Source organism: Coregonus clupeaformis, chromosome 27 (assembly GCF_020615455.1).
Source record: "Coregonus clupeaformis isolate EN_2021a chromosome 27, ASM2061545v1, whole genome shotgun sequence".
NCBI classification, from domain to species: domain Eukaryota; kingdom Metazoa; phylum Chordata; class Actinopteri; order Salmoniformes; family Salmonidae; genus Coregonus; species Coregonus clupeaformis.
This window is the reverse complement of record NC_059218.1, coordinates 34,228,036-34,249,356: the sequence shown is the minus strand read 5'-3', so window position 1 is coordinate 34,249,356 and position 21,321 is coordinate 34,228,036. Positions and strand designations below refer to the sequence as shown.

The 21,321-nt window shown below is 44.2% G+C and overlaps 1 protein-coding gene across 3 annotated transcripts in view; it reads left to right on the top strand.

The window, feature by feature from the left end:
- LOC121541873 (spectrin beta chain, non-erythrocytic 1-like) overlaps positions 1 to 21,321 on the top strand; it is a 118,675-nt gene that overhangs the window by 30,526 nt on the left and 66,828 nt on the right. For all 3 annotated transcript variants that reach the window (XM_041851223.1, XM_041851220.1, XM_041851219.1), the window contains exon 2: positions 11,964 to 12,151. In XM_041851223.1, the coding sequence (XP_041707157.1) occupies positions 11,995 to 12,151 (157 nt within the window). In that variant the 5' untranslated portion in view covers positions 11,964 to 11,994. The remainder of the gene's footprint in view (positions 1 to 11,963; positions 12,152 to 21,321) is intronic.

The window sequence follows — 21,321 nt, the reverse complement described above, 5'->3', positions numbered from 1 at the left end:
CCGTGTGTTTTGGGGTCATTGTCATGCTGGAATACCCATCCACGACCAATTTTCAATGCCCTGGCTGAGGGAAGGAGGTTCTCACCCAAGATTTGATGGTACATGACCCCGTCCATCGTCCCATTGATGCGGTGAAGTTGTCCTGTCCCCTTAGCAGAAAAACACCCCCAAAGCATAATGTTTCCACCTCCATGTTTGACGGTGGGGATGGTGTTCTTGGAGTCATAGGCAGCATTCCTCCTCCTCCAAACACGGCGAGTTGAGTTGATGCCAAAGAGCTCGATTTTGGTCTCATCTGACCACAACACTTTCACCCAGTTCTCCTCTGAATCATTCAGATGTTCATTGGCAAACTTGAGACAGCCCTGTATATGTGCTTTCTTGAGCAGGGGGACCTTGCGGGCGCTGCAGGATTTCAGTCCTTCACGGCGTAGTGTGTTACCAATTGTTTTCTTGGTGACTATGGTCCAAGCTGCCTTGAGATCATTGACAAGATTCCTCACCGTTCTCATGATCATTGCAACTCCACGAGGTGAGATCTTGCATGGAGCCCCAGGCCGAGGGAGATTGACAGTTCTTTTGTGTTTCTTCCATTTGCGAATAATCGCACCAACTGTTGTCACCTTCTCACCAAGCTGCTTGGCTATGGTCTTGTAGCCCATTCCAGCCTTGTGTAGGTCTACAATCTTGTCCCTGACATCCTTGGAGAGCTCTTTGGTTTTGGCCATGGTGGAGAGTTTGGAATCTGATTGATTGATTGCTTCTGTGGACAGGTGTCTTTTATACAGGTAACAAGCTGAGATTAGGAGCACTCCCTTTAAGAGTGTGCTCCTAATCTCAGCTCGTTACCTGTATAAAAGACACCTGGGAGCCAGAAATCTTTCTGATTGAGAGGGGGTCAAATAATTATTTCCCTCATTAAAATGCAAATCAATTTATAACATTTTTGACATGCGTTTTTCTGGATTTTTTTGTTGTTATTCTGTCTCTCACTGTTCAAATAAACCTACCATTAAAATTATAGACTGATAATTTCTTTGTCAGTGGGCAAACATACAAAATCAGCAGTGGATCAAATACTTTTTTCCCTCACTGTAAATGCAGGGCAGGATGGATATAGGTCTGTAACAGTTTGGATCTAGAGTGTCACCCCCTTTGAAGAGGGGGATGACCGCGGCAGCTTTCCAATCTGGAAAGAGCTGGTGGCCGGGGTAGTGGTATCCAGGTGGAAAGCATGGCCAGCCGTAGCAAAATGCTTGTTGAAATTCTCGATTATTGTAGATTTATCGGTGGTGATAGTGTTTCCTAGCCTCAGTGCAGTGGGCAGCTGGGAGGAGGTGCTCTTATTCTCCATGGACTTTAGTGTCCCAAAACTTTTTGGAGTTAGTGCTACAGGATGCTCATTTCTGTTTGAAAAAGTTAGCCTTTGCTTTCCTAACTGCTTGTGTATATTGGTTCCTGACTTCCCTGAAAAGTTGCATATCGCGGGGCTATTTGATGCTAATGCAGTACGCCACAGGATGTTTTTGTGCTGGTCAAGGGCAGTCAAGTCTGAGGAGAACCATATTCTGTATTTTTTTAATGGGGCATGTTTATTTAAGATTGAGAGGAAATTACTTTTAAAGAACAAACAGGCATCCTCTACTGACGGAATGAGATCTATATCCATCCAGGATACCTGGGCCAGGTCAGTTAGGAAGGCCTGCTCGCTAAAGTGTTTTAGGGAGCGTTTGACAGTGATGAGGGGTGGTCGTTTGACCACGGACCCGTTACGGACGCAGGCAATAAGGCAGTGATCGCTGAGATCTTGGTTGAAGACAGCGGAGGTGTATTTAGAGGGTAAGTTAGTCAGGATGATATCTATGAGGGTACCCATGTTTACGGATTTAGGGTTGTACCTGGTAGGTTCGTTGATAATTTGTGTGAGATTGAGGGCATCTAGTTTGGATTGTAGGATGGCCGGGGTGTTAAGCATATCCCAATTTAGGTCACCAAGCAGTACGAACTCTGAGGATAAATGGGGTGCAATCAATTCACATATGGTATCCAGGGCACAGCTGGGGGCTGAGGGGGGTCTGTAGCAAGCGGCAACAGTGAGAGACTTATTTCTGGAAAGGTGGATTTTTAGAAGTAGAAGCTCAAACTGTTTGGGCACAGACCTGGATAGTATGATAGAGCTCTGCAGGCTATCTCTACAGTAGATTGCAACTCCACCCCCTTTGGCAGTTCTATCTAGACGGAAAATGTTGTAGTTGGGGATGGACATTTCAGAATTTTTGGTGGCCTTCCTAAGCCAGGATTCAGACACTGCTAGAACATCAGGGTTGGCGGAGTGTGCTAACGCAGTGAATAACAAAAACTTAGGAAGTAGACTTCTGATGTTAACGTGCAGAAAACCAAGGCTTTTACGGTTACAGAAGTCAACAAATGATAGCTCCTGGGGAGTAGGAGTGATACTGAGTGCTGCAGGGCCTGGGTTAGCCTCTACATCACCAGAGGAACAGAGGAGGACTAGAATAAGGATACGGCTAAAGGCTTTAAGAACTGGTCTTCTAGTGCGTTGGGTACAGAGAATAAAGGGGGCAGATTTCCGGGCGTTGTAGAAAAGATTCAGGGCGTTATGTACAGACAAGGATATGGAAGGATATGAGTACAGTGGAGGTAAACCTAAGCGTTGGGTAACAATGAAAGAGATAGCATCACTGGAGGCACCAATTGAGCCGGTCTCTGCGTGTATGGGGGTGGAACAAAGGAACTATTTGAGGCAGTTTGAGAGGGACTTGGAGTTGTACAGTGAAATTGTATAATAAGAACTAACTGGAACAGCAATAGGCAAGGCATATTGACATGGGAGAGAGGCATAAAGCAATCACAGGTGTTATTGGAGAGAGCTAAGACAACAACTGGTAATGGCAATAAAGTTTGGGCTGAGGCTAAACAGAATAAACAGGACAGTGCAGACTGGCCGATAATAGTCCAGACAGAGCTGGCTGGTATGTAGTGCAGGCCACGGACAATGGAGAAAAAGCCGCTAACGGTGGCTAATAGCAAGTAGCTAGTTAGCTGGTTAGCTGGCTACTCCCGTCCAGTAGACAGAGAGGTAGATAGCCGGGGCTAGCTCAAGGCTCAAGGCTAACTGGTGCTACGGGGGCAGTGGTGATTAGCCTACAGCGACATCCATTCGGTTGCGGCTAGCTAGATCCGGTGTTAAGGTCCAGTGATTCAGTTATTCCGGCAGAAAATCTGATGTTCTGGGTGAAAACCGCTAACGGTGGCTAATAGCAAGTAGCTAGTTAGCTGGCTGGCTAGTTTCAACTGGAGATTCTAGATAAAGGTGAGTAAATAATAGAATCCGTTCCACATTGAGTGAGGCGGTTTGCAGGAAAGTATATTTAGTAGAAGGATGAAAAGTGTGATAGGGAAATATATACGTAAAATACAAAAGACAGGCTATTTACATGGACACACAAGAGAAGACGACCGCACTGCTACGCTATCTTGGATACCAAAAGAGGATCTTGAGTACATCAAAAAAGGTTTGATATACAGTATCTCTACTGGTATGCCTTTAAGCCCTGGGGTTTTTCCAGACTGAAAGGATTGTGCCCTCTCCTCTTGGGTCCCGTTGGTAAAGCATGGCGCTTGCAACGCCAGGGTTGTGGGTTCGATTCCCACTGGGGACCAGTATGAAAATGTATGCACTCACTACTGTAAGTTGCTCTGGATAAGCACGTCTGCTAAAGGACTAAAATGTAAATGTTAACAATGGTGCCGTATCTCCAGGCAGTGAGGACCTGGTGACTTGAGCAGCATAAAGATGTACCACATTACTACCTCCACCACATAGTACAGGCTGAGATGGAGCCTAGCTAGAGAGACGCACTGCTGCTTACTCAAAGAGAAATATGGATTTGCTGTTTATTTAGACTTTGAGCTGGACGTTTTACTTTAGTTGTGCATAATCAGTTAGTTAGGTACTCCATTTGCTGGTCACCTTTCATCCCATGTTTAGCTTTACTTTCGTAATTCAAAGCTACAATTAATTCGGGTCTCAGGAAATAAATGTGTCTCGGGCCTGGTGATGAAGAGTTGAGCAATGAGCCATCTGTCTGTTCACACAGCCTCAGAGGACCCAAAGCTCCCCCAGGTTCCAGCCTCCAGCCTTCAGGCTCTAGTAGTGGCAGTCAGTCAGCCAGTCAGCCCCAGAGGGTACATCATGGGTGCCTGTCTGTAGGGGGGTTATGGGGTCGGCAGGTTGCTGGGGCAGAGTGGACTGTAGTGTCCTGGTAAGTCAGTCAGCCCCAGAGGGTCCATCATGGGTGCCTGTCTGTGTCTGTAGGGGGGTTATGGGGTTGCTGGGGCAGAGTGGACTGGAGGGAGGGAGGGAGGGAGGGAGGGAGGGAGGGAGGGGAAGCATTGCTGACTGTTCCTCCTGTCTTTCTTTAAGGATAATGACTCTCTGCCGGGTTTCTATTCTGAGCCACTTCCTAATCTGACCCTAATGGGATTTACCCTGCTTCTTTCTCTTTGTTTTGTTTGGATGTTTACATGTGTGAGGAGCGGAGCAGCGTCCATGCTCGTTACATTATGTGTTGCAGCATGATGTGTGTTCTATCCCCTGCTAGGCTGACATATTGATTTCCCGATTGTATTTAGAAATGTGATTTCAGCATAAGGGCATTGAGATGAGGCACATCGGCAGTAGAATAGATGGTCCTGTGAGATGTCATTACAGACAGCTTTATATTCAGTCTCATCAATCTCTCTCTGTCACAACGACTCACAGCCCTGCTCCATGTTTATTTTTACATTTACGTCATTTAGCAGACGCTCTTATCAAGAGCGACTTACAGTTACAATTTTTTTTTCATACTGGCCCCCCGTGGGAATCGAACCCACAACCCTGGCATTGCAAACGCCATGCTCTACCAACTGAGCTACACAGGACTATGACAACAATTGAGCTTTCCTCTCAAATGCAGTACAGTAGCCTATAAACATCCTGATTCCGTGGGTGAGATCCTTTAATCGTACATATCTGTTGCTTCTTCACACTTGATTAGTCTTTCCTCTCTTTTTAACATGAGAAAGCACCTAGGGTTCGCAAAAAAAAAGAAATAAAATGTTCCTGATGAGGCGTACAACTTGTGCCAAGTTGCCTACAAAATAATGACAGTCTATTTACAAAAATAAAGATAGGGTCAGTAATTTAATATCAGCGTTCGTTAGCTAAAGAGATACAGGTTGGGGGATGTGTCCTTGTATGTGTCCATTTGGCGAGAGAAAAACTTCACCCAGCAGCCTTCAATACATCAGTCAGTTACCAAACTGAGGAAACTGAGGGATATCACACATGCGTACTATAGAGTCATGTATTTACATTCTGTCAAGACCTTGATTGGTTTGAATGGTCGCCTGACAATCTAGAAAATCTTCCTCAATGAACCGTTTCCTAAAAACGGATGGGGATGAAGGGTAGTGATAGGTGGTTGGAAACCAAGCGCGTTCCCTTTGAGGGGTTATTAAGGTGTTGTGACCTCTTATAAGATCTTATAAGGAGTCGTTGAGCACAGGTTTGTGTTACTAACACAAACACGAGTGGTGCAGTGGTCTAAGGCACTGCATCGCAGTGCTAGCTGTGCCACTAGAGATCCTGGTTCGAATCCAGGCTCTGTGGTAGCCGGCCGCGACCGGGAGACCCATGGGGCGGCGCACAATTGGCCCAGCGTCGTCCAGGGTAGGGGTGGGAATGGCCGGCAGGGATGTAGCTCAGTTGGTAGAGCATGGCGTTTGCAACGCCAGGGTTGTGGGTTCGATTCCCACGGGGGGCCAGTATGAAAAATTGTATGCACTAACTGTAAGTCGCTCTGGATAAGAGCGTCTGCTAAATGACTTAAATGTAAAATGGATGAGTTGAACGGTCCAGGTTTGGTGCCAGAGGAAGAAGAAAAATAAACACGAAGCAGAATGAACTCTATGGTCCTTTAGAAACCTGCTGTATGTAAAATATTGTGTGATATACAGTGGGGAAAAAAAGTATTTAGTCAGCCACCAATTGTGCAAGTTCTCCCACTTAAAAAGATGAGAGAGGCCTGTAATTTTCATCATAGGTACACGTCAACTATGACAGACAAATTGAGAAAAAAAAATCCAGAAAATCCCATTGTAGGATTTTTAATGAATTTATTGGCATATGATGGTGGAAAATAAGTATTTGGTCAATAACAAAAGTTTCTCAATACTTTGTTATATACCCTTTGTTGGCAATGACACAGGTCAAACGTTTTCTGTAAGTCTTCACAAGGTTTTCACACACTGTTGCTGGTATTTTGGCCCATTCCTCCATGCAGATCTCCTCTAGAGCAGTGATGTTTTGGGGCTGTCGCTGGGCAACACAGACTTTCAACTCCCTCCAAATATTTTCTATGGGGTTGAGATCTGGAGACTGGCTAGGCCACTCCAGGACCTTGAAATGCTTCTTACGAAGCCACTCCTTCGTTGCCCGGGCGGTGTGTTTGGGATCATTGTCATGCTGAAAGACCCAGCCACGTTTCATCTTCAATGCCCTTGCTGATGGAAGGAGGGTTTCACTCAAAATCTCACGATACATGGCCCCATTCATTCTTTCCTTTACACGGATCAGTCGTCCTGGTCCCTTTGCAGAAAAACAGCCCCAAAGCATGATGTTTCCAACCCCATGCTTCACAGTAGGTATGGTGTTCTTTGGATGCAACTCAGCATTCTTTGTCCTCCAAACATGACGAGTTGAGTTTTTACCAAAAAGTTATATTTTGGTTTCATCTGACCATATGACATTCTCCCAATCCTCTTCTGGATCATCCAAATGCACTTCAGACGGGCCTGGACATGTACTGGCTTAAGCAGGGGGGACACGTCTCGCACTGCAGGATTTGAGTCCCTGGCGGCGTAGTGTGTTACTGATGGTTGGCTTTGTTACTTTGGTCCCAGCTCTCAGCAGGTCATTCACTAGGTCCCCCCGTGTGGTTCTGGGATTTTTGCTCACCGTTCTTGTGATCATTTTGACCCCACGGGGTGAGATCTTGCATGGAGCCCCAGATCGAGGGAGATTATCAGTGGTTTTGTATGTCTTCCATTTCCTAATAATTGCTCCCACAGTTGATTTCTTCAAACCTAGCTGCTTACCTGTTGCAGATTGTCTTCCCAGCCTGGTGCAGGTCTACAATTTTGTTTTTGGTGTCCTTTGACAGCTCTTTGGTCTTGGCCATTGTGAAGTTTGGAGTGTGACTGTTTGAGGTAGTGGACAGGTGTCTTTTATACTGATAACAAGTTCAAACAGGTGCCATTAATACAGGTAACGAGTGGAGGACAGAGGAGCCTCTTAAAGAAGAAGTTACAGGTCTGTGAGAGCCAGAAATCTTGCTTGTTTGTAGGTGACCAAATACTTATTTTCCACCATAATTTGCTAATAAATTCATTAAAAATCCTACAATGTGATTTTCTGGATTTTTTTTTCTCAATTTGTCTGTCATAGTTGACGTGTACCTATGATGAAAATTACAGGCCTCTCTCATCTTTTTAAGTGGGAGAACTTGCACAATTGGTGGCTGACTAAATACTTTTTTGCCCCACTGTATCTTGGGCGGGTGAAACAAATGTGACTCTAAGACAACAGAAGGCTGTGTGTTTGCAACATTAGAACGTTTTTCTCAACGTTTTTCTCTGCTTCATGTTTTGTAATTGTTTCCTTGTCACGATACTTCGGAGTATTATATGGAAGCTAGCCAGGAAGCTAGCTAGAGTGGTATCAAATTAATCCATTACTGGATGGACTGTATTGTCTGGCCCTCTAGGACAGGGGTTCCCACACTTTTTCACTCAGGCCCCCCTTCCAGCATTGGGGAACATACCGCGCACCCCACTGCCCAGGGACTGCGGTTGAAAATTAGCCGGCTGGCTAAAACCGGCACTTTTACTGAAACGTTGATTAATGTGCACTGTCCCTGTAAAAATAAACTCAAACTCAAACTCAAACTGCGCACGCGCGCTTGCGCCATGTCTATTTCTATGGTGACAAGCACTGTTCATGACACAAACTGTTCACATCCCTCTTGTTGGTGGAGAGAAAATGTTGCAGGTTGAAAGCTCATTTTTGTGAAATTCTATACATTTTGCCATGTCTGTGTATTCAACATTACAACAAAATCTATGGGCTAAAAAACCAAGCTAAAAGATGTTAGCTGACATGGGCTAGTTGATCTGGACATTTCTGATAAGTTATAAATAGCTCTCTAAGGTATGCAATCAGGGCATCAAATTACCTTTTTGGTCCACCAGCCACTGTGGCAGGTAGATGTAAAAATCTACCAGCCACTCAGATTTTTTACCAGCCAAAATATTTTTTTCCACGGTTAAATTACACTGACAAAACACCCTACAGTTTGGGAACCACTGCTCTAGGACACCATTTCTTCCTTCGCCACCTCACTAGGAGTTTTCTCTGAAGCTTTCCTGGCTCTCCCTGTCACAGACTCCTTCCACACCTCTCACCCCCTACAGACCCCCCCCCCTCATCTCACATATTCTATCTCTAGTTTTAACACCCCATCCTCCCGTCATCCTCCACAGTGTCCCCTCATATCAACTCTCTCCATTCTCTATATCATCCCTGGCCTCTGTCTTTTGTCAGTTCATTTAGAGGAGGGACTGGGAAGGACAAATGTTCTTTCATTGGAATAATGTCCACATTTCTCACCATTATGCTTCCTGCTTATATTAGAGGGAATTTAGCTGATGGAAGACAGACCCAGGAGAAGAGAGACTGTGAATACTAAATGTGAGACGGTGGATGCTCACTGTCTGCAAGGCATCATATTCTGCTGTATCTGCCGAATATATGAGCCTGAAGTTCCTCTGTTTTTTCCCCTCACGGTTGCTCAGACACAGATCCGCCTGTGCATCTCGGCATCTGTGTATTAAAAGGGACTCATTGTTGGAGTACGGATTTAGCTAGTCCTAATTTATATGTCTGAATTAGGGGGTGAGTCAGTGTGTGTGCACTTACCTCTATGCATATTTACCACTATTTTAAAATAGCTCTGGTAGCAGGTAAACTGTCCTCTGGCAGGTCACCTCTTCCCTGTTTCCTAGTAGATGTGGTAGAGTAGTGCTGACACTAGCTCAGGGGACGAGTGGTGTCCTATAGCAGAACATGGAGCAGCAGGCCAGTGACTGATGGAGCTGTCTATCCTGGTGGAGGGAGGGAGGGAGGCAGCATACTCTGGCCCAGTCCTCTGGATTAAGACAGCCTCCCGCAGGGCAGGAAGAGAGAGCATGGAGCCTGCAGCAGGAGGCCTGCTACCCTGCCTGCCTGCCTGTCAGCCTGATTGAGGACAGGGGGAGCAGCCTCACCGTCGCTCCGCCAAAAAAAAAAACAGCAGCCCTACCACTCCACCCCAACCCCTGGATCCCACTGAGAGACTTATGACAGACACAGAACAAACAAATAAACAGGCCCTGATCAACAGACAACAGACAGATCCAATCTGTTATCTGACCCCATAAACAAACACGCCATGTCAGCTAATGGGCCTTTTTAGTTAACTGTCTGTCTGGGGGTTTTAATCTGGATAGATCCCTCACTGGGAGGTGAGAGGGACCCCCTCACCTTCCCCATGGTGGTAGGGCCTTAACTCTGACCATGCCACAGCTCAGTCAGACCACAGGGGAGTGGATGGGAAGGGTTCTGGACAGGAGCAGTGCATGGCCATGGTGTATCTCTCTCCTCTCCTGGCTGTTACCTGATTTTCTCTCTGGTTGGCTGCTCTGCGGCTTTTAAGGCCCAACGTTCTGAAATATTCATCAGCAGTCTCTCCTGATCGGAGTTCAGTCTTTCCCCTGGGATCTGTCTCTTGCCAAGATGACATGGAGGAGTTAGTTTAGGGCACCCCACACCCACACCCATCCCCCTGTATCAAACAGCAGGATTGACAGACACCCTGTCATATAAGTCAGAGCCCCTGGTTGTTCCCATCATTGATTCCATCGCAAGAAGTTCTTCTGTTATTTAAAAGTTCTCATTTATTCCTCTGACAAAAATGTAAAGTTGAGTGGTGTCTCTGTCAGTACTCTCATCCAGTGCTATAGAAAAAAGATCGAAGCCATCTGCTTTTTTCTTCAACTCTGAGATTAGTTCCTCACATATCACTTCCACACGCCTGGTGATGGTTCTGCGTGATAAGCTAATTTTCTCTCTCCTATCTCAGGAATACTGCCTTATGTCCAATATTAGTAAAAAAGTATTTTGCTGTCCATTCTTCTTTAAACACACGACATTCAAAGTCCACTTTTCACATTTTCGCAGCACTCATTTTTCACGTCAAAAGTCGTCAAGCAATGAAGTGGCAATGATGACTGAGCGCATTCTGAATCTGACTGTAGGCCCAAATACAGAGCGTGCTGCCAGGCTACAGCGCCATCTATTGGAGGTTGTTTGTATATCATGGAATGAGTAATTGTAGGCCAAAAATTGTAACTCAAATATAATAATATTTAATACATTTTTAAAATGTCTTGCGTGCTGGATTGAAGTGCCCGGTGGGCCGGATACGGCCCGTGGGCCGTGCTTTGCACCCCCTTGCTCTAGACGCTATGAAAGTCCTGCCTACTGCCTGGATCATGTCCGATACTGTTTTAGAATGATATTCAAGAGTATATAATCAAATTCATGAAAATGCGGTCATTTAATACATATTTAAGCAATAAGGCCTGAGGGGGTCTTAAGCACGACGCAACACGGAGTGCCTGGATACAGCCCTTAGCCGTGGTATATTGGCTATATACCACAAACCCCTGAGGTGCCTTAGTGCTATTATAAACGGGTTACCAATGTAATTAGAACAGTAAAACGAAATGTTTTGTCATATGTATATGTCTGATATATCAAGGCTGTCAGCCAATCAGCATTCAGGGCTCGAACCACCAGTTTATAAGTAAAATTGTATTTGTATTACTGGATTAATTTACTCCAGCCTGGTGCCAGGGGTCAATTAAGGTTTTCGATTATGTTTTCTTTTTCGTAATCGAAAACCTTCAAAAAAGGCATTGGGTAGAAGTAAATTAATCCAGTAATACGAATAGAATTTTACATATATCTTAAATGACCGCGTTTTCATGAATTTGATGATATACTCTTGAATCCCATTCAAAAACAGCAAGGGACATCATCCAGGAGGTTATGAGCAGTTTTTCCACAGGGGTCAGGTTCAAAAGCTGTTGGTGATGGCCAGATATTTATGTTCTGCGGAGGCAGATTGGACAGGTCAGGTCAGGTGACTTTGACCCCTGGCACCAGGCCGGAGTGGAATGATAAATTGATGTGTGTGTGTGTGCGTGTGTGTGTGTTTGTTTGTGAGGCGTGTGCGTCCTTTAATGAAGCAGTTTTACCTACGTCCTTCAAACAGATTTCACTGTGAGATGTCATGGTTATATAAGTATCAGCTGTTCACATCATCCATTTGCGTACGTGTGTGGGTGTGTTAAGTTTCGTGTGCATATGAAACCAGAGGTCTGCTCCCCTTGCCAAGTCTGCATATGAATGAAATAAGCTTCTCTGATAGGAGTGTAATAACATTCAAATATTTTGCTTACTCAAAGGCCAGTTGCATGGCAGTTAAACTACAGGTATTGTACCATGCCCTCCCTCACCTTTCTCCCTCCCACTCTCAGCCTCATTTGTACCGACCATATCTGTTCAAGCTAGTATTTGCATCGTGCTAGAAAATGTGCCAAGTTAAAGTGTGTGAGCCTATTAGACTGCGGGAGATGTTAGGGTTAGAATTAATGGTTCTCCAAAGTGAACTTTGGACTACAAGAAAATAACAGATCTAAAAAGCACTTGTTAGGCTCTGAAAGTAACTCCACGCGGTTTAAAAGCACCTCAACTCACACTCTCCCCACTGGCGTCGCTCTCTGTTCCCCTGCAGGTTGGATGGTTTTCGCCCAGCCCTGATCACCATGAGCACCATCTCTCCTACCGACTTCGACAGCCTGGAGATCCAGCAGCAGTACAACGACATCAACAACCGCTGGGACCTGGCCGCAGAGACCAACTGGGACAATGAGAACAGCTCGGCACGCCTCTTTGAGCGCTCGCGCATCAAAGCTCTGGCAGGTAGGACAGGCCCAATGTGTTAGCGTGTGTGCATTGTGCATACGTGTGTCATGTGTGTCAAGGTATAGGACCAGATGTGTGTTCCCAGTACACCCTCCTGTGCTGGAACATGACCAGCCATGCAGGTTGCAGTAGCGTGGAGGGCCCAGCAGAGGGAGCAACAGGCAACCAGAGGCAGCAGCATCAGGCACCTCTGTTCTGCAACATACTGATCTCTCTGTGGTGGTCACAGTTTCAAACACACCCAAAACTTCACAGACACACCACACCACACTGGAGGGAGAAAAACTGACACCACAACTCCAGACTGTGTGAGTACATGATAGTACACTGATACTAGTATACTGTTAAAAGGTTATCCTCATCATCACACGTTGAAAAGCAACCACTCTCTCTGTGTTAACAGACCCATTCAGACCCTGTCACCATCATAATGTCATATGTATGTTAATGTATGTAGATGTTTAACAACTAACCAAATGCCTTATGCATCTGATGAGCTCACCACAAGTCCTCAGACAGTTGTGGAAAGGAGAACAGTGCTGTAATAGTGTGTTGGCTGTTTGTCATCTACTCCGGCATGACTTCACACACCTCTGCAATAGATCACACTGAACTGACTAACAAACTAGTATGACCCGAGTAGTGGAGATGTGTGTGTGGTTAGAGGAGCTGTGTGTGTGTGTGTGTGTGTGTGTGTGTGTGTGTGTGTGTGTGTGTGTGTGTGTGTGTGTGTGTGTGTGTGTGTGTGTGTGTGTTTGTTTATTCATATAGTATTTCCCATAAGACTCAGTGTGGGTGTGTGTGCTCTTTACTCCCTGGGAATGCCACTGATATGTCTCCTTTTTACAAGTAGGGGCTTGATGTGCACATTCTTTGACACGCTGCAACAGCTACAGTATCCCCCCCCCTGCATTTCTTCTACACTTTATTAGTGTTTCCCCTAGGATTTTTTTCAGCAGCGGTGGCAAAGTCGGCGGGGTAGGGGTGTGTGGCCAATGGTGCGGTTGCAAAGTTAGCTGGGGGGTAGTGGGTGTGGCAAATGGCGCGGTTTTAGAGGCCCTCCTCTTGCTGTTTTAAAGCTAGTTTCCTGCAATTCTACACTTTTTGTCATGGGGCTGAGAGAAAAATTGCAGTTTCAAAGCTAATTTGGGGAATTTTACATTCTCCCTGACTGTCTTAGATTTTATTTTGGTGCTTGTTACTTCTCAAAGATTACCCCCCCCCCAATATATAAATTACATATTTAGCAGCCGCCACTAAATGCATATAGGGGAAACTAGGGCTGGCCCCATTTAGTCGACTGGTCGATTGTTTGGTCGATAGGCTGTTGGTTGACCAAGATTTGTTTAGTCGAGCAGTGGCAAATATACAGTGGGGAGAACAAGTATTTCATACACTGCCGATTTTGCAGGTTTTCCTACTTACAAAGCATGTAGAGGTCTGTAATTTTTATCATAGGTACACTTCAACTGTGAGAGACGGAATCTAAAAAAATCCAGAAAATCACATTGTATGATTTTTAAGTAATTCATTTGCATTTTATTGCATGACATAAGTATTTGATACATCAGAAAAGCAGAACTTAATATTTGGTACAGAAACCTTTGTTTGCAATTACAGAGATCATACGTTTCCTGTAGGTCTTGACCAGGTTTGCACACACTGCAGCAGGGATTTTGGCCCACTCCTCCATACAGACCTTCTCCAGATCCTTCAGGTTTCGGGGCTGTCGCTGGGCAATACGGACTTTCAGCTCCCTCCAAAGATTTTCTATTGGGTTCAGGTCTGGAGACTGGCTAGGCCACTTCAGGACCTTGAGATGCTTCTTACGGAGCCACTCCTTAGTTGCCCTGGCTGTGTGTTTCGGGTCGTTGTCATGCTGGAAGACCCAGCCACGACCCATCTTCAATGCTCTTACTGAGGGAAGGAGGTTGTTGGCCAAGATCTCGCGATACATGGCCCCATCCATCCTCCCCTCAATACGGTGCAGTCGTCCTGTCCCCTTTGCAGAAAAGCATCCCCAAAGAATGATGTTTCCACCTCCATGCTTCACGGTTGGGATGGTGTTCTTGGGGTTGTACTCATCCTTCTTCTTCCTCCAAACACGGCGAGTGGAGTTTAGACCAAAAGCTCTATTTTTGTCTCATCAGACCACATGACCTTCTCCCATTCCTCCTCTGGATCATCCAGATGGTCATTGGCAAACTTCAGACGGGCCTGGACATGCACTGGCTTGAGCAGGGGGACCTTGCGTGCGCTGCAGGATTTTAATCCATGACGGCGTAGTGTGTTACTAATGGTTTTCTTTGAGATTGTGGTCCCAGCTCTCTTCAGGTCATTGACCAGGTCCTGCTGTGTAGTTCTGGGCTGATCCCTCACCTTCCTCATGATCATTGATGCCCCACGAGGTGAGATCTTGCATGGAGCCCCAGACCGAGGATGATTGACCGTCATCTTGAATTTCTTCCATTTTCTAATAATTGCGCCAACAGTTGTTGCCTTCTCACCAAGCTGCTTGCCTATTGTCCTGTAGCCCATCCCAGCCTTGTGCAGGTCTACAATTTTATCCCTGATGTCCTTACACAGCTCTCTGGTCTTGGCCATTGTGGAGAGGTTGGAGTCTGTTTGATTGAGTGTGTGGACAGGTGTCTTTTATACAGGTAACGAGTTCAAACAGGTGCAGTTAATACAGGTAATGAGTGGAGAACAGGAGGGCTTCTTAAAGAAAAACTAACAGGTCTGTGAGAGCCGGAATTCTTACTGGTTGGTAGGTGATCAAATACTTATGTCATGCAATAAAATGCAAATTAATTACTTAAAAATCATGTGATTTTCTGGATTTTTGTTTTAGATTCCGTCTCTCACAGTTGAAGTGTACCTATGATAAAAATTACAGACCTCTACATGCTTTGTAAGTAGGAAAACCTGCAAAATAGGCAGTGTATCAAATACTTGTTCTCCCCACTGTATAAACTCAGCAAAAAAAGAAACGTCCCTTTTTCAGGACCCTGTCTTTCAAAGATAATTTGTAAAAATCCAAAATTGTAAAGGGTTTAAACCAGGGGTGTCAAACTCATTTTAGCTCAGGGGCCACATGGAGGAAAATCTATTCCCAAGTGGGCCGGACCGGAAAAATCATGGTGTATATATAACTTAAAAACAACAACTTCAGATAGTTTTCTTTGTTTTAATACGATCAACATACAACATAAAGCTGGAGCCTGAGGACAGTGTGTCCAAAATAGTACAAGCACAACATCACTATTAATCATAAAACACGTCAAGTTTATTTGAAAATTCTAAAGAAAAAGAACACACAAACACACAATGCCTCAGTGATTAACAGAACTGTTTCACAGATCACAGAACTATATCAGGGTGTCATTTCTCAGGCAGAAATGTAGATAAAAATAATGAAATCCTGTTCCCCAAACAAGTGCAAGAACCACAGAGTCAAGAATAGGTTAAATATACAAATAAAATAAAATCAATTAAAAACAATAGCACATCAACATAAAAACATATAAACATAAAGCTGGAGCCTGAGGACAGTGTCCAAAAGCACAACATCACTATTAATCATAAAACACCTCAAGTTATTTGAAAGTTCTGAGGACAAAGAACACACAAACACACAATGCCTCAGTGATTAACAGAACTGTTTCACAGATCACAGAACTATATCAGGGTGTCATTTCTCAGGCAGAAATGTAGATAAAAATAATGAAATCCTGTTCCCCAAACAAGTGCAAGAACCACAGAGTCAAGAATAGGTTAAATATACAAATAAAATAAAAACAATTAAAAACAATAGCACATCAACATAAAAACATATAAACATAAATCTGAAAGCGTTGCTCAAACTCCCGTATCAGTCCCGTTATTTTATCTTTGAACCGCTTCATGTCTGCCACATGTTGGGTCGCGCACACATTTTTCAGACAGGGGAAGTGAGCTGCATCACCACCGGCAAGTTGCGTCTCCCACAATGACAGCTTCAACTTGAAAGAACGTATGCTGTCATAATACTGCGTGACAACTTTGTTGCGCCCTTGCAGCTGTTTGTTCAAGTTATTCAGGTGCTCTGTAACATCCACCATAAATGCAAGGTCCGGCATCCATTCTGCGGAATGAAATTCTAACACTGGTTTGCCCTTTTCTTCCATGAACTGTTCAATTTCTTCTCGTAAATCAAAGAAACGCCTCAGCACAGCACCTCGGCTTAACCATCTTACCTCAGTGTGGTATGGCAGGCCATAGATGTGGTCTTTCTCTCTGAGAAGGCTGTCAAACTGACGGTGATTCAGGCTTCTGGATCGGATGAAATTAACAGTTTGGATGACCACCTTCATGACGTTATCCATCTTTAATGACTTGCAACACAAAACCTCCTGGTGCAAAATACAGTGAAAAGTCAAAAAATCACGTCCTCCATTTGCAGATTGCACTTTCTCTCTGAACTTTGTCACAACGCCTGCTTTTTTCCCGATCATTGAGGGCGCACCATCTGTAGCCAGGCTGACAGCGCAGGACCAGTCCACTCCGACCCTGTCCAGCGCGGCCGACGAGTGCGGTAAAAATATCAGCTGCTGTCGTTGTATCTGTCATCGGCACCAACTCCACGAACTCCTCGGTGACGGTCAATGTGTCATCAACTCCGCGGATGAAAAAATGGCCAGTTGTGCAACATCTGTAATGTCCGTGCTTTCATCAATTGCAACCGAAAACGCAATAAATGACTTTACTTTTTGCTTCAACTGGCTGTCCAAATCCACTAAAAGATCGGAAATCCTGTCTGCAACTGTGTTTCTTGTCAGGCTGATATTTGCAAAAAGCCTGCCGCTTTTCAGGGCACACAATCTCCGCTGCCTTCATCATGCATGTTTTTACAAATTCACCCTCACTAAATGGTTTTGAAGCCACTGCGATTTCATTAGCAATGAGGTAGCTAGCTTTCACTGCAGCGTCACTGATGTCTCGGCTGTGAGTAAACACAGACTGCTGTTTCTTCAGACCCGCCAACAGTTCATTCACCTTCTCTCATCTCCGCTGTCCTTGAAAGTTGTCATATTTGTCGGCATGAAGACTCACATAGTGGCGACGAAGGTTATATTCTTTCAGCACTGCAACATGCTCTGAACACACCAAACATACAGCTTTCCCATTCAATTCCGTGATTAAATAGGATGACCATTTTTCTTGGAACACTCTGCACTCTGCGTCCACTTTTCTCTTTTTTGACAGAGACATATTGGGGCAATGAGGGTGCCAAAGCACATAATGTTAAAAGTAGAAGCCGTAATAAATATCGCGGGCAAAACAAAGTAGCTCATTGGCTGCACGTGCTTGACCTACTTGCTCTGCCCCGGTATAAACAGTTTGCTTGCTTAACACAATTGCTATTGCGCCATCCAGTGGACGCAATTGAAACAGCAGTTAATTTTATTGAAAAATTGCAGCGCATTTTTATACTTTACCCAAAAAAAATTATTTTATTATTTATTTATTTTAAATCATCTCGCGGGCCGGATTAAACCCGTTTGCGGGCCTGATCCGGCCCGCGGGCCGTACGTTTGACACCCCTGGTTTAAACACTGTTTCCCATACTTGTTCAATGAACCATAAACAATTAATGAACATGCACCTGTGGAACGGTCGTTTAGACACTAACAGCTTACAGATGGTAGGCAATTAAGGTCACAGTTATGAAAACTTAGGACACTAAAGAGGCCTTTCTACTGACTCTGAAAAACACCAAAAGAAAGATGCCCAGGGTCCCTGCTCATCTGCGTGAACGTGCCTTAGGCATGCTGCAAGGAGGCATGAGGACTGCAGATGTGGCCAGGGCAATAAATTGCAATGTCCGTACTGTGAGACGCCTAAGACAGCGCTACAGGGAGACACGACGGACAGCTGATCGTCCTCGCAGTGGCAGACCACGTGTAACAACACCTGCACAGGATCGGTACATCCGAACATCACACCTGCGGTACAGGTACAGGATGGCAACAACAACTGCCTGAGTTACACCAGGAACACACAATACCTCCATCAGTGCTCAGACTGTCCGCAATAGGCTGAGAGAGGCTGGACTGAGGGCTTGTAGGCCTGTTGTAAGGCAGGTCCTCACCAGACATCACTGGCAACAACGTGGGACACATTATTCAATTTCTGTTAGTCACATGTCTGTGGAACTTGTTCAGTTTATGTCTCAGTTGTTGAATCTTGTTATGCTCATACAAATATTTACAAATGTTAACTTTGCTGAAAATAAATGCAGTTGACAGTGAGAGGACATTTCTTTTTTTGCTGAGTTTATATTTTTTTCATGGCACATGAGACACCTGTCTGATTTGCGCCTGTCTCAGTGGACTAATCCATTGAGGAGGCCGCGGGGATGCCACGTTCCAAGAAGGGGAGTGTGGCTCACCTGCACAAGGCACGGCACTCTTCAGAATGCGCTTTCTCCCGCCATTTCGTGCATATTCATTGTTTCATAACTTCATTGTGTACATTTTTTATTGTGTCTATCAATTCCCCATGACATATATCACCAGTAGTAGCCTACATTTACCATTCATTCCCATAATTTCTAATCTGCAATGTTTGTTTGGTTACGGTAATTTCGGTTAATGCATTCAATATATTATTATGACAGTCATTTACCGTTCTCATTGTCGGAGTGGACACGTTGTTTGCAGAACTCACAACCTATGCTACACTTGTGAGAAACACGTTTTTGTTTATTTCATTCCATTTACGAGTTTTGTCAATTTATTCATCTTCTTGTTTGAAATGCTCCTGTCAATGTTGAGTAAGGACGCTCACCTGATTACGCATATAGAAGTAGGACTAGTCTACCTGGCCTGAGTGCAAATGTAGGCCTATAAATGTGCCCGTTTGAGGATGTCTGATAAGTATTTCTGATTGTCTTAACTCACCACAACTAATGAGATGTGGAGCTTCTCAAAGTAATTTTTTCTTCACCTCAAACAGCAAGTAAACAAAGTCTGTTTTTAGAATCAATTGAGAATGACAATAGTTCCTCAAAGTATTAGAAAAATATTTCCAGCTCTCTCCCTTTCGATAACCACTCGGCATGAAAGGGAAAAATTTAATGCTCTGAACCAGTGGAGACTTCATAAAATAGCTGATTACTTCTTATCCCTTGCACAAATAGCCTACAGCTGTGTCTTTCCCGAGTTTACTGGCACGGATATTTTATGCAATGTTGCAAATTTGCTAGGGTGCATTTCGGGATGACCCAGTTGATAGTTGATACAATGTTTCAAGTTCGTTGTAAACAGGTCATGCATAGCCAATGTGATTTATAGGATATTTATTTTTATCAGGATATTTTCTACCTGCAGGCTGCAATGTTTTTATTTGTTGGCTATTGTAGGCTATTTTTACATAGTTGTCAATGGCAATAACAGTTACTTTTAGATTTGTATAATTTTCATTTAGATTTAGATAGAATGTAGATTAACCACAGACAATAATTTTGAGATACAAAGATTATTATAAATGAAACTGTTCCACGGAAATCTGCATATGAAAATCATAACTGGCATGCAGGTCGGTAGAAATGGTAAGATAAATTGGCACTCCAAATGGAAATGGTTGCCGAACGCTGGTGTAGCCTATTACCAGCAACTTCAGGAGCGTAACGGGCAGAATCTGCGAAGGCCAGCTGCAGGAAGGGAAGAGTTCTTTTTCTTCTGGTTAGGCTATTACATTTACATTTTAGTCATTTAGCAGACGCTCTTATCCAGAGCGACTTACAGTTAGTGAGTGCATACATTTTCATACTGGTCCCCCGTGGGAAACGAACCCACAACCCTGGCATTGCAAGCGCCATGCTCTACCAACTGAGCTACAGGGGACTATCTTGATCTCTGGCTCCCGCTTGAGTCATTTGTGTCTTATTTAATCAAACAGCGTGCTTAAAGCATCAGATAAGTTCAGTACATATAGTTGATTTTATTAAAACACATAGGGTGTGTCTATATATGAAAAAATACACGTTCTAAAATTCAGACGAATCGATTGACTAATATTTTGTTGTTGTTGGGGACAGCCCTAGGGGAAACAGCCCTAGCCCACTAAATGCATATAGGGGAAGTAGCTTTTTTCTCTCTCTCTCTCTTCATTCATAGGATTCCTTTCTGTATTCCTATCGGGTCGATCTCGATCACATGATGTATGATCAGTCTATCTGCCACACATCACATGATCTATGATCAGTTCATCTGTCAAATAATTTATGGTAAGTCCATCTGTCACACGATCTACAGTGAGGGGAAAAAAGTATTTGATCCCCTGCTGATTTTGTACATTTGCCCACTGACAAAGACATGATCAGTCTATAATTTTAATGGTAGGTTTATTTGAACAGTGAGAGACAGAATAACAGCAAAAACATCCAGAAAAACGCATGTCAAAAATTTTATAAATTCATTTGCATTTTAATGAGGGAAATACAGTGCCCTCCACAATTATTGGCACCCCTGTTTAAGATGTGGTCGAGGACTTCCAAAAATTCTCCTTTTTTTTCAAACAACATAGAACCCAAATGCAAAAAAAGAGAAAAATCCAACCTTTTATTTAAGTACATTACTTTGGTGTAAAAAAAAATTATCACACATTTAGAAAAAAATAAACTTGAAATCATGTGTCCCACAATTATTGGCACCCCTGATGTTAATACTTTGTACAACCCCCTTTTGCCAACAAGACAGCACTTAATCTCCTCCTATAACATTTCACAAGATTGGAGAACACAGAGAGAGGGATCTTTGACCATTCTTCTTTGCACAATCTTTCTAGATCATCTAGTGTCCTGGGTCCTCTCTTATGCACTCTCCTCTTTAGCTCGCCCCACAGGTTTTCGATTGGGTTGAGGTCTGGGGACTGAGATGGCCATGGGAGGACCTTGAGTTTGTGACTGCTGAACCATTTTTGTGTAGATTTTGCCACATGTTTTGGATCATTATCCTGCTGAAAGACCCAATGACGACCCATCTTCAGCTTTCTGGCAGAGGCCATCAGGTTTTTATTTAAAATGTCCTGGTAGTTCAAAGCGTTCATAATGCCATGCACCCTAACAAGGTTCCCAGGGCCTTTGGAAGAGAAACAGGCCCACAGCATCACAGATCCTCCACCAT